Here is a 12,228-nt window from a genome sequence, read left to right as displayed (position 1 = left end):
TGCTCAGGATCCGAAATGAAGGTGCTGTGGCGTTGGACGTTTCGGCTTTACTGCTTGGACGGTGAGAGGCGTGCTAGGCGCCTGACGAGATGAAACCCAAAAAAGATAGAGCTTGCGTTTCGGGCTTACGAATGGATCATTATCCGCATTACGACAATTTCAAGACTACGCAATTGCTGATCAGCCTAGTTTCACTCAACCTCGCTCGAACAAAGCATCAAACAGCATGGGTGGAGGGCCGAATACGCCTCCCGAGAGCACGTGGACCCATCTCAGCAGTCGTTCCGTGAGTCGGTCTTTTCACGGGCATCGCTCCCCACTTGCTCGCGCTTGATCTCTTTCACGGACTGACCCTCGCCCTCTCAGTCGGACGACCTCGTCGAGGTGTACAACGACGTAACAGACAGCTCTTCGGCTCCTGCCATCGCCACAGGAATGTCGAATCTCTCTCTCGACCCGCTGTCTGCCGCTCCGTCGTCATCTTTCGACACCGCCTCTCCCGTGCCCGAGTCCGATCAGGGGCAGCTTGCGGAATTGCTCTGGAGCAAATCGGCCGTGTACCTGCACCCGACTCCGTATGCCAAGGACAAGCTCGCCGGCTTCTTCTCCGTCGTCAGGGTCCGCGAGGGCCGCGACGAGAGCCACCCGCAATGGAAACACCTCATCAGCTGGATTCCCGAGCAGATGGTCCAGGGCACGAGTGACTTTGATGCCTATGTCCTCGTCGAACTGAGCTCCCGTGAGCCGTCGTTGTCGTATCGACCGCCACCCTTCGTGCGCAACTGACTCGACTCTGATCAGAAAACGAACGAGACATCCTAGTGCATCTCGCACCGCCCATGCCTCCGACGATGACGACGCCTACCTCGCTTTCTAGCTCGTCCGCGAGCATGCACGCATTCTCCCACCCGATCACATCCATATACTCCCTCCAGGTCCACCCTCCCACTTTGGCGTCCTGGATCGGAACCATCACCGTCTCCTTGTTCGGCGGAGTCTCCCTGCCAACACTGCACTTTCACGACGAAGAGTCCAAGTCTACCGTGCTCGACCAAGATCGTCGCGCTCGAGCGCTCGGAGTTGGCGGTGGACGAGGCAGAAGTCAAGGGCCCATGCCCCTCGCACCTTCATGGGGAGGCGAGGCGTTCTTGTCGCAAATCAAAGCGCAAGCAAGAGTCATTCGGTCCGAGCTGGACCCGACCGTGTACCTCGTCAATCCCTCCGGTATCGATCTCGAAGCACACACGTTTGGCAAGGCCTACTCGGATGATGCGGTCCCCAACGAAGCACTCAGAGGGCTCAGGGGTAGGATTGGTGAAGGTCAGAGGGGTGTCAGGCAGCGGGATCAAGCGAAAACGAGCATCCTCCATCAAAGCTCGCCGGTCTCGTCACCTCCGAAAGCGGCCGGCGATTGGCCAGACGACCTGTCGGCAGCAGTGCGGTCCGATAGCTCTTCATCCGGAGGCATGGACAACCTGACGTTCAGTGTTCTGAGCGGCTTCAGTCGCATCACGAGGAGGTTCGATGCGATTCTCTTCGTTGGAGTTGTGTTTGAGCTGACCTGTTTTGGTGCACATCAGTGCCAAGAATATATCGCAACAAGCAGCCTCGACCGTCTTGTCTCACCCGCTGGCGAAACCCCTTGCCAAGCACGTCCCGAAACCGATCGCGCAGTTTGCGTTCGCGCCGGGCGAGATTGCGTCTCTCGCAGAGTCTGCAGGTGTCGGCGTGTACGATGGTGCGCGCGTGTATCTGGCGAAATGGGCGAGGATCGTTGCCGAAGAAGGCGAGCGAGCACGCAAGGCAGAGTACGGCGTCGACGACTCGAGTCTGCTCGAAGACGAAATGGGGGAAACGGGCGTGTTCGAGATTCTATCCGTTCGTTCGCTCTCTCAACGCGAAACCCGTGAATGCCACCTGATGTCGCTCCGAGGAACAGAAAACCTACCACATCGCAAAGCCAAGGACGACCCGCGCTCCACGTACTCCCATCTCGCTAGAAGAATGGCGCGCATGGTTCAATCCCGCAACCGGCCAACTCCTCGTTTCGGAACCCGAAGCGAAGCGCAGAATCTTTCAGCGAGGCATGGCAGATGACGATTGTAGGAAGGAAGTATGGCCTTTCCTCCTCGGAGTCTATGGGTGGGAAACAACTCAGGAAGAGCGCAAAGCCGTCGCAGAAGAAAAGAGGTATGCCGTGTGCCAAGTTTGCCGTATTGCTGCACCAACTGACGCACGATTTTGTCCACCAGTACCTTCTATGAGCAGGCGAAGCGAAGTTGGATGGATAACGAGGAGCTGCACGCGACCGAGCGGTACCAAGAGGAGGACCATCGTGTTGGTACGCTTGATCACTGCTCTCAGTTCTTCCAGTCTGACGATTCCGACACCACTTCAACCGCTATCAGATATCGACTGTCGACGGACAGATCGAACGCACCCCATGTTTGCGACACCAGAACCGATCCCTGGCGCTCCGCCTGAACAAGGCGATGGTCGCGCTCATCCACCCTCGACGCCACACGTCCGAGCGACCCATGACGTCTTGATGACTTGGGTCTTTGCTGCAGATTCTGCTGCCTCTGACGTCGTGGAGCCCTCCGGTTCGACTGCTGCTGATCCGGTCGCTTCACCCCGAGCGTATGTGCAAGGCATGTCGGATCTGTTCTCGCCTCTCTATGTCGTGCTCGACGGCGAGCAGTGGCTCGCCTATAGCTGCTTCGAGACGGTCATGGAACGCAACTCGGACAACTTTAGGATGGATCAGTTGGGCATGAAGAAACAATTGAGCGAGCTGCAGAGCCTGATCAGAGTCATGGATCGTGGGCTCTACCGACATTTCGGTCGGTTGCCTTTCACTTTCTCACCGTCCGCGGGCAGGCGCTAATCGCGTAAAGGCTCGTCCTGGACAGAACAAACGAATTCGCTCAACCTCTTTTTCGCCTACCGATGGCTCCTCACGTGCTACAAGCGCGAGTTTTCATTCGAGGACACGGTCAAGCTGTGGGAGGTGCTCTTCACCGATCATCTCGGTACAAAGTTTCACCTATTCTTTGCACTGGCGATTCTCGAAGCGAATCGAGAGGTCATGATCCGCTACTTGCGGGAATTTGACGAAGTGAGTTTGGAACCATTACTTGACTCAGTCTCGTCGTCGCTGAGATCCTCGAGTCATTCGCCTGGCGACAGATCCTCAAGTATACGGTCGAGCTGTCTGGCACTCTAGACCTTCAAACGCTCGTGTCGGATGCAGAAGTCTTGTACCTCACGTTCAAGCAGATCGTCACCAACGCAAGCTCGAGCGAGACCGACAGTGCCCCAACCGGCGATGTGAGAGGCGGAGAGGGTCTCAGGAAGCGTCGAGTCAACGGTCAATTCCCGCCTACCGAAGAAGACAAGGAGGAGGCGAAGCGGGACAAGATCAGAGAGCGGACGCAGAGGGAAGTTGAGGAGCTCAAAGAGTTACTCGAGTAGCCCATGGACTACCCTTTGGCCCCTCCGCATATGGCCCCCTGCTGAAGCCCATGTCTATATGTGCCGTTTGTCTAGTTCGTCCTGATATCATGTTGTTGGTGTACAAGCTCGTGAGTGCCTGAAAGACCAATCAGGACCGTCATCGCGTTACCCAAACCGGTACAGAAGTGCGGGAGGGTGGGAAACCCCTCGAGCCAGCGCCGGCAGCAAAAGAGAGCAGGGCGACAAAAAAAAAGAAGCAATCGAGGAAGGTAGGGATCGAACCTACGACCTATCCCTGGTTCCAATGTATTGGAATACAATAGGAGGGGATCGCGCTGCCACTACGCTACATCCCCTGTTGAGGGCCCGGTTCTTTTTGAGACATATGTCCAAGAGTCAGCCAGTCGTGAGTCGGCGATGACGCCCTTAGAAAAGTCGCTCGTCTAACTTGGTCGAATTTGGCCAACTTGTCAGCTCTTCGGCGAATTTGGTCAAATTCGACCAGCCTTGTCGAGTCCGCCAAGGCTTCGGGCCCGATGTTGGTTTGTCGAATGCTCGTCACATTTTGTCAACTCTCTGCTAAAGAAACTGTCGAATTTGACCAAATTTGTTAAACTCTCGTCACATTTGGCCAAAAGGCGCCTAAAACAGTCTGTATTTGACCAAATTTGCATCAGGCTCGTCGAATTCGGCCGAATTCGACCACAGTTTGGCCAAATTCGACCAGATCTGGCCATTCGCTACCCTGCTCGTCCCCGCCTCCTGGCTCGCCCCGCCCTCCCGCTCGACCTCTCTTTTGCTGTCCTGCTGTCCTCGCTACTCCCTCGGTCACCGGCACCTACCCCGTCTTGCGCCCCCTCCCGTTTCCCTCTCACTCGCCCATACCCAGCTTCCCCGATCCTCCTTCCCTGCACAAGTCCCAATACAGCAGTCAGCGCAGTGCGAGCCAGTCGTAGGAGCGAAGTTGAGATAAGGACGAAGGAAAAGAGACAAGATGCGGCGAGAAGAGGGAACGAGCGACATCTTGTAGTAGTGTATTTGAGCTCGTGCTGGGTCGGTTGCCTCGATTCTCCCTTGGTCACTCCGTCATCGGGCTCGAGTATGACTGTGAATGTGTGTATGACCAAGCATCAGTCTTTATGAAAGAGGATTGTCTAGCCGAGAGGTGACTAACCGATCGAAGGTGACGTGCAAGCCAGTTGTGTCAGTAGCCTTCCCGAGTGTCCCGAGCAGCCGGAGCAATAGCGCCGAGTCAATTCCGAGCAGCCTAGCACTAAAGCAACTGAGCGTCGATTCACAAGCGCCGAGTCACAAGCACCGGAGCAAAGCTGAGTCCCAAGCACTCGAACGCTCGGACCCAAAGCCTGGTCGCCCGAATCACGACACCGGACTTGGTCGCATGCATAAGGATTAGCACGAAGCGCATCGAAACCAAGATGATAGAGGCGGGATCGAGAAGTCTAAGTCAGAGAATCAAACGATTGCTCGAGTCGAGAGTCGAGGCGGCGAGAATGGTCGATGTAGGGTAAGACGCGATACAGCCTGCTCCGTAGGCGGCGATTCATCGTCAGCGGTATCCTGCTCGTCGGGCTCCGAAGCTCTGAAACGGGAAGACCGCCTCACTTGAGTTGCACATGTTGCGACATGAACATCCTCGTTGGGTGCTCAAACAGGACGCAAATGCCTTCGGTCAGAGTGCACAGCGGTACAATAGTCACCACATATGGCTGTGCTCACTTGCATTGTCGATGGATGGTGAGGCTGGCGAGAGCGGATCGCCGGACGTTTTGCGCGTGAAATGAAGCGGACAAGTTCAGCAGGGGTGGCAGGAGACACCGAGAGCGTGGGGAGCAGCGCGAGGAGGTCAAGCAAGTACATGGATGCGATCTAGCGAGTCGAGCACGAGTGATTGCAGAAGACTGTTGAGAGAGTGAGAAGTAGAAGAGAGAAAGTCGAGATGACCCGAACTTGGTGATTTCGCCCGTCTGCTAACGAACAGCAATTCTTCTGTTTGCTCGGTTCCTCTGGCTTTGACGCACAGCGATACGAGCTCTTTCATTCCGAGATCAGGGCTTCAAACACAGCAGCCTGGTCAACTCTCGGGTAAGTTCTCAGCCGAGAACCAGATTCTTACAGCCGACTACAGCACATCTTTTCGAAACATCGGGTGTCGGTCCCTGGTTCGGCTCAAGAGCAGTGGGTTCGAGCATTTTTAGCAAACAGGGATGTGAGCAGGTCAACCTGGAACGAAGTAGGGTTAGATGAGCTCGGCCGCACTTTCAAGGAAGACGATTTGGCAGTCAAACGGGGTGGGTACGCGAAATGGTCGAGGTTTGTCCGCGTACGCACCTTCATTGTAGCACCAACGCTCAAGCCATACGATGCGCTGATGACCGGGACTAGTTGCCAGGGCTCTACCGCTGATGACACCCACTACTACGGAGAAGTACTCGCTTTTGCGACTCTCGAACTCGCTGTCTGCGGAGGTACCGGGAATGAAGCCGTCGCGGAGATGGAACCACGTCTCGTTGCAATAATGTCCATCTTCGACATTGATGCTACAATCGCAGAGACGTTTCCGTCCTTTCTTCGCACAGCGCCACGGAACAAACGAGTGGTTGGCCTCGAGGAGCTGCGAATGAGCGTCGCTCTGGCCGAAGTCGGATACGAAGATGAAACACGAGGTCGCTTGTCGGTTGCTTGGGGAGGAAGTGCGAAAGGAACAAGGCACTTGGGGAAAATAAAGTGGAGTGAGTTCAGCTCTTCTGGTTGATTCCCTGCCGCCTCTCTCGTTGGTCTAACAGCACTGGTGCTGGACAGATCTGAAACGAAGAAGGTCATGACGGGGCTTCTCTCGAACCACGGCATTTGTTGTGGCTGCACTACAATTTCGAGTCGTTGTTGTTTTGCCGGAATCTCGCTGGCTGTTTCTGCCTCTTTGTCTACACAGTAGTCTCAAGCACAAACTCAGGCACATGTTGTTGCTGGCTTGACGGCTCTGGTGGTGCTCAAACGTTCCGCACGGTGTGGAGAGCAGCTCGAGATGCGCAATGTTGCCGCAAGCCGCGCTCGGGCCGAAGATCTCTGCGACAAGTCCAGAACTGACGAGGGGGGACACACTGGAACAAATTTGGGCAGCTTGTGACAAGTTTGGACAAAAGTGAAACACATTCTGTCAAATTTGGACAAATTCGGTCAGATTCGACCAAGTGCGAGTATCTGCTCTGTCGAATGGATCGCGAGAGTGTCGAGTTTGGCCAAATTCGACCAGGTTAGACGAGCGACTTTTCTAAGGGGATGACGCCCCATGTAGTGGCACTGCGTCACTTTCGTACATTTGCAGATGCAACTGAGTCTACGCTCAAGTAATTAGCAGTAGCGTAGTGGCATGACTCTGATCGAGTCCTCGCTGCGCCGGTCTCGGGAGAGTGCACTCCGACCAGCAATCGGGAGCGGAAAATCGATGAATCGAGTCGCGGACGCCTCCGCCAAAACCTTGTGGATGTGGGAGGGACGTGACGCAACCGTATGAGCCGCGGGACAGTACGAACGTACGGCAAGACGAACAAGATAGGGTCGGCACGTTATAGCTCAGCCCAAGAATGTTGCGACGCCGAGCTCCGACCGTGTCAGACTGGCTCTGCTCTCGCTCTCGACATCTCACCGTCTCTTCGAGAGGCGAGAGCGAGGTCAAAGGAGGTACGTTGGCTCACACTGGCACTGGTACACCCTGCATCTGCCGCAACACTACTCCAGCCGACTCCATCACCTGCCGAGACGCATCGTCCATCGAGTAGGACAGAGAATACACAACCTCCTTGACCCCGCATTGCACGATCTTGACTGTGCACGTCAAGCATGGGCAGCTATCGAGGGAAAAAAAGTCAGCGGACAAAGATCGAGAAAACGAGCTCAAAAGAGAGGACGCACGTGTTGCAGTACAGCACAGCGGCTTCCGCTCGACCTCCGCTTACTCGTTCTCGTCCAGCTTCGAGCAGTGCGTTCTCTTCGGCATGCAGACATACACACACATCGAGACCTTGTCCGACCCGATTCAAATTCTTTCCTGCCCCCTGAAGATCCTCGATCGTGTCTTCCTCGTCGAGTGCACCATCTGTTCCCCACCCGCTCTCGTTCGAGTTACATCGTCCGCAGCCTCCTTCGTTACAGTTTGTGACCCCCCGCGGTGTTCCGTTGTACCCGGTGCTGACGACCCGCTTGTCCCGCACGAGGACTGCACCAACCCTGCGCTTCATACAGTTCGACCGCAGCGACGCGAGCGATGCGAGGGCCATAAAGTAGGTGTCCCAGGTAGGTCGCAACTGTTCAGACAGTGCCGAGAGCGACACGAGCGAGAAGAAGGGGCCTAGGCTCGAGAACGGGTTGTGGTAGGTCGTCACGGCGAGCGGCAAGAGGATGCTGAGAGGATCTGGCGATGGTGCAGCTCGTATTTGAGACAGTGCTCGGGACATGGTGGGCGAGTGTTTGGCAGGCGAAGGTGTAGGCGACGGAGGGGCATCCGAAGTCGGGAAGAGTCGAGAAGGCTCCTTGATCGGGGTCGAGTCGAGCGATAGCTTTGAGAACGAGTCAATCGAATCATTTTCGCTCAAGCTGGCATGAGCCGCGAGAGCACCATGCTGGAGTCTATCGTCGGTTTCGACAAACTCCTCTAGACTTGGAGCGACCTCGCCAGCGCCTCTAGCCCTGATCTCGACAATGCTTCAGCACACAAGCAGAGATAGCGTGGTGTTGTCCAGGGAGACTCACGCAGCAACCGCACGCTTGTAGCGAATGCCGAGAGGAGCATCAACTGCGACGACCGCAACGAAGGGCCGCTTGGCGAACTCGTCGAGCTTGGCTCGATGCACTAGGTCGGTCGTGACATAGTCCTTTCTCCAGCTACGTGTAACGTGGTCGAGAAAGTCGTTCGACGAGTCGAAGCGGAGCGCAGTCGAGCCAGCGTCGAGCGAGGGCAAGGTCGACAGGTGGACCCGCGTGAACCCTTGCTCGGCCACGAGGTGATCCGCAAGGGAGCTCTTGCCGCTCTGTGGCAGCCCGATCAAGCAAATCAGCATTTCGGAGGGTTGGTGGTCTACGGAGAAACAGGACACGAAAGTTCGCGAACGCGCGCGTCGCCGCGTGGCACGCGCGAATCCGATGAAGCAAGGTTTTCCAAGCCCTACGCAACCGAACCCTACGCGTGCTTATGCTCTGTGCTCATTCTTTGCTGGGCCTCATCAGTTCGCTCACATGGAGTTCAAAAGCCAACGACACGAGCTTTCCTACAGCCTCTTAAAGCATGATGACCTAAACTGTAGAAAAGCAATATGAAGCACGCCAAGCGATGCGATTCAAACGGGCGAGGCGCTCCCTTCACGAGGTCAACATTGTCGACCGACTGACCACATACGTGCTCATGTTGCCCTGATCCTCTTAGTCCAGAAGATGTCGGATGTAGAGGAGTAAACCTAGAAAGCGGAGGGTGAGGCTGAGCATATCAAGCTTTTTGACGACTTGTACGAGAAGTAACGGACCCACGACGGAAGAATCCGAATGAACCTGTTCCCGTAGAGCAGACCATCGAGAAATCTGGTCCTCTCTTGCTTCCGTAGACCCAGTCCGGGGCATGAATCTCAGCTTGCTGAACCACCGGGAACCGCCTGAGCTCGAATACGTTTCGAGGCTATCGCTTCTGATGCTCTCCTCCGACAGTGTACATCAGTGATATCCAGGGACGAGGCACAGGCCTGCTATCGTGATCGACAGCGCGCTGTGGACTGCCAGGTAGTTGTCTCGTCTGCGCCTGCTCGGTTCCGGAAGGACAAAGGAATATGCTCTATGTTACATACGTCGGGGCGACGCGTTTCTTTTCGTACAGCTCGCAGTCGTGCCAAGGTCTACTGCTCGTCTTCTGGGCCTCGTCCGGGGCAGATCATGGTGATGTTGCCTCCGTTTAGTAGGGTTTGGCCGAGCTTGGTCGCCTTGCGTCCTTCGGGCGTGATCGTACTGTCAATCATAGCAAGCGTATCGTCAGTGCCACAGCGTTGTGATGAGAAAGGTACGCGAACTGACTATTCGGTAACATCCTCCAACACCATGTCTGTCACGTCAAGATTAGCTCCAATCGAGAGTGGATCTGTAGAGCAGGGTGCAAAGCGACTCACTGACGTAGTCATCGAAGCCAATGAGGGTGCCGGTGAACTCGGTTTCTGCAAAAGAGATGAAAGCGTCAACATATGCAGCTGTGGTCTCTCTCGCGTTCTTTTGCAGCGACTCGAGCAGTGCGTACCCGACTTCATGATGACCCACACCTTGCTGCCGGTCGCGCGGTCAACAAGTTCGAGCGGGAGAATGGTCGAAGCCCTGTGTGCGCCGCATTCCGACAAAGCGAATGATCGCGGTGAGTACTCTGGCAGTGTACTGGTCAGGGAGGAACAGCGCTCACATTCTTGAAGCGAGGGTTCGGGGTATCTAGGGCAAAGGTAGAGAGTTGGACGATGCGCGCACTTGGCGACTCGCGCGAACGTGACTTCCCCCGCAACTGCGCGTTGCGCTCTCCCTCATCACGAGCTCGGATCGAGCAGACCGGGACTCGAACCCGTCGGCATGCTCCGCTGTCGCTGCCCGTGCTCGAGCCGCCGCGTCATCCCGAACCCTTCTCCACTTGGCGCTTCTCGGCGGATCCCGTCGCCCGGCTCTTCCTTCACACGCCTAGCCCGACTCGAGGTCGTACCAAGCCAGCAACGTAGATTCATCAGTGACGAACAGTGCTTTCGGACCCAATTCGGCACCTTGAAAGTCAACCTCGTGCGTATGCGGCCCAACGCCTCGTTCTGACCGCTTTGCTCATCGGTTGACTTTTGACCACTACCAGAAAGCAAAGGCGGCCGTCGGAATCGCTCAGTCGCGAGGAGAGCGGCCGTGCGTGTCTGATCGTGCTCGAAACCTTTTCTTCGGACGTAGCTGAATCCTCATTCCTGCTCAGCTATCAAGAAGATGCCTACTCGGTTCACTCGCTCTCGATCCCTCGAAGTGCCTTGAGGTGGAACGTCGTCGATGACCGGCTCGGAGCGGGTTGGAACCCGACTGCCCTCGAAGGGTTCGAAGGCGAGACTCCACCCGGTGAGGAGCACGAGACGAGGCGGCAGGTCGCTTACTTTGGCGTCTTTGACGGGTCAGTTCCGAGACCACGCAACAGGCCAGCGCGGGTGGTCCTGACTGCTCCGTTGGTCTCGACAGTCACGGCGGTGCGCAATCGTCTAAGTTTCTGCAACAGCGCCTCCATCAGCTTCTCGAGCAGGCAACGGTCGAATCCCTGCCTGAAACTATCGACGAGTATCGGACACACGGTGGCTACCTGAAACGATACCAAGGTGGAACCCTCGAACGGTTCAGACCAGAAAGCGATAATTACAACGAGCGGAAAGGTATCAGTCTCGACGAGATGAGCGTGCTCGCGTTCCTCCGGGTATGTCTTTTGCGACTCGGAACAGTACGCTCCATAGCTGAACCCTCGAAAAATCAAGGCCGACAATGCGGTCCTCGCGAACGAAGGAACCGGCAAGTCGGGCTCGACCGCTACGATCGCGCTGCTGCATTCTCTCGACCTCCCCCACTCGTTCCCGTACTACGCTGCTGGTCTCATCTCCCTGACCGTATCTCACTTGGGTGACACGACCTGCCTCCTCGCGAGTTCCGCACAAGGTCGAGCGCGACGGCTTACCGAGCCTCACCACGGCGACTCGCGCGTCGAGGGCGAACGACTGCGTACTAGCGGCACTGGAATCATCACGGACAGCTTTGGAGAGAGTCGTTGGGCCGGCACGCTCGCCAACACCCGAGGGATCGGGGATCGAGAATTCAAGAGTCTCGGCGTGATAGGCGAACCCGAAGTCACCAAGAGGGTGCTCAAAGGTAAATCTCCCTTTGAACCTGTCGATGGACCAGATATACTTGACCGACAATGTCTTTCTGTTCGGCATTCCAACAGGCGAAGAATGGTCGTTCCTCGTCTTGCTATCGGACGGAATCACAGACGTCATGTCGGATCAGGAGATTGTCGACCTGGCGAGAGGGTTCAAAGATCCAGCTCGCGCGGCCCAGAAAATCGTCAGTTTCGCAGAAGACGTCGGAGGGTGAGATCCTTTCCTCTGTTCGTTCCATTCCGCATTCGAGACTGACTCAGTGACCCATTGACAGCGATGACAACATGACGTGCCTGATTGTCCCGCTACCGGGTTGGGGCAAAATGGGAGGGTTAGACACGACGGCAGATCGTCGAGAATACAGGATGCGACAATTCTCGAGCGCGAGTCGCCGGCAGAAGAGGATGTAGAGCGGCGTGGCGGAGACTTCAAGCCGTGTATGTTGTAGATAGCGAGATGGTTGTTGTACTTGTCTGCCAGAACGTTGCCAACTCGCAAGGTGCAAGACAGACGCAGGGTGTGCATGCGTCAGTGTATACCAGTGTATCTCGTCTGACCTTGAGGGGTGCCAGGAGGGAGAGCCAGAGCAGAGTCAGCCTTTCACGGTCAGAGCTCAGTCCCCGACACATTCTTGCAAGCATGCTGACCTTGTTGTCACGTATCGTTTCTATCTTGCCCGCCTTGCCGCACGCTCGTTTTGTCCCGACTGGTTTTTGTGGCGTCGTGTGCCGCCGCGTGCGAGAGGTCTGTGGAAGGCGCATCATGATCTGCACTTGAGTCGTCAGTTTCCGCTCCGATTGCCGGTCAGAGTACGCTCTGTCGAGCCTCGCACGGCGAGGAGACTATC

At 56.2% G+C, this 12,228-nt stretch overlaps 3 protein-coding genes across 3 annotated transcripts; 2 read left to right on the top strand and 1 right to left on the bottom strand.

Annotated features, from left to right (window-relative positions):
- Nucleotides 1-226: 226 nt before the first annotated feature.
- Nucleotides 227-3,474, top strand: GYP7 (GTPase-activating protein GYP7; the record flags this gene model as incomplete). Its single annotated transcript, XM_076678903.1, has 9 exons — nucleotides 227-286; nucleotides 367-739; nucleotides 802-1,519; nucleotides 1,581-1,878; nucleotides 1,940-2,190; nucleotides 2,253-2,341; nucleotides 2,409-2,843; nucleotides 2,913-3,118; nucleotides 3,190-3,474. 9 exons carry the CDS (start codon nucleotides 227-229, stop codon nucleotides 3,472-3,474), a joined length of 2,715 nt encoding a protein of 904 aa, XP_076533900.1.
- Nucleotides 3,475-7,165: 3,691 nt separating this feature from the next.
- On the bottom strand, nucleotides 7,166-8,531 carry DCD1 (deoxycytidine monophosphate deaminase; the record flags this gene model as incomplete). Its single annotated transcript, XM_076678902.1, has 3 exons — nucleotides 7,166-7,322; nucleotides 7,387-8,160; nucleotides 8,224-8,531. 3 exons carry the CDS (start codon nucleotides 8,529-8,531, stop codon nucleotides 7,166-7,168), a joined length of 1,239 nt encoding a protein of 412 aa, XP_076533899.1.
- A 1,531-nt stretch (nucleotides 8,532-10,062) lies between these two features.
- Nucleotides 10,063-11,791, top strand: JCM15063_001767 (PP2C family serine/threonine-protein phosphatase; the record flags this gene model as incomplete). Its single annotated transcript, XM_076678901.1, has 7 exons — nucleotides 10,063-10,263; nucleotides 10,331-10,377; nucleotides 10,442-10,630; nucleotides 10,696-10,924; nucleotides 10,983-11,370; nucleotides 11,447-11,591; nucleotides 11,656-11,791. 7 exons carry the CDS (start codon nucleotides 10,063-10,065, stop codon nucleotides 11,789-11,791), a joined length of 1,335 nt encoding a protein of 444 aa, XP_076533898.1.
- Nucleotides 11,792-12,228: the final 437 nt, after the last annotated feature.

Source organism: Sporobolomyces koalae, assembly GCF_050403365.1.
Source record: "Sporobolomyces koalae JCM15063 DNA, S_koalae_JCM15063T_v1_ctg18, whole genome shotgun sequence".
Classification (NCBI taxonomy): Eukaryota; Fungi; Basidiomycota; class Microbotryomycetes; order Sporidiobolales; family Sporidiobolaceae; genus Sporobolomyces; species Sporobolomyces koalae.
Note: the sequence above shows the minus strand (reverse complement) of the source record. Positions and strands in the feature narration are given on the sequence as shown.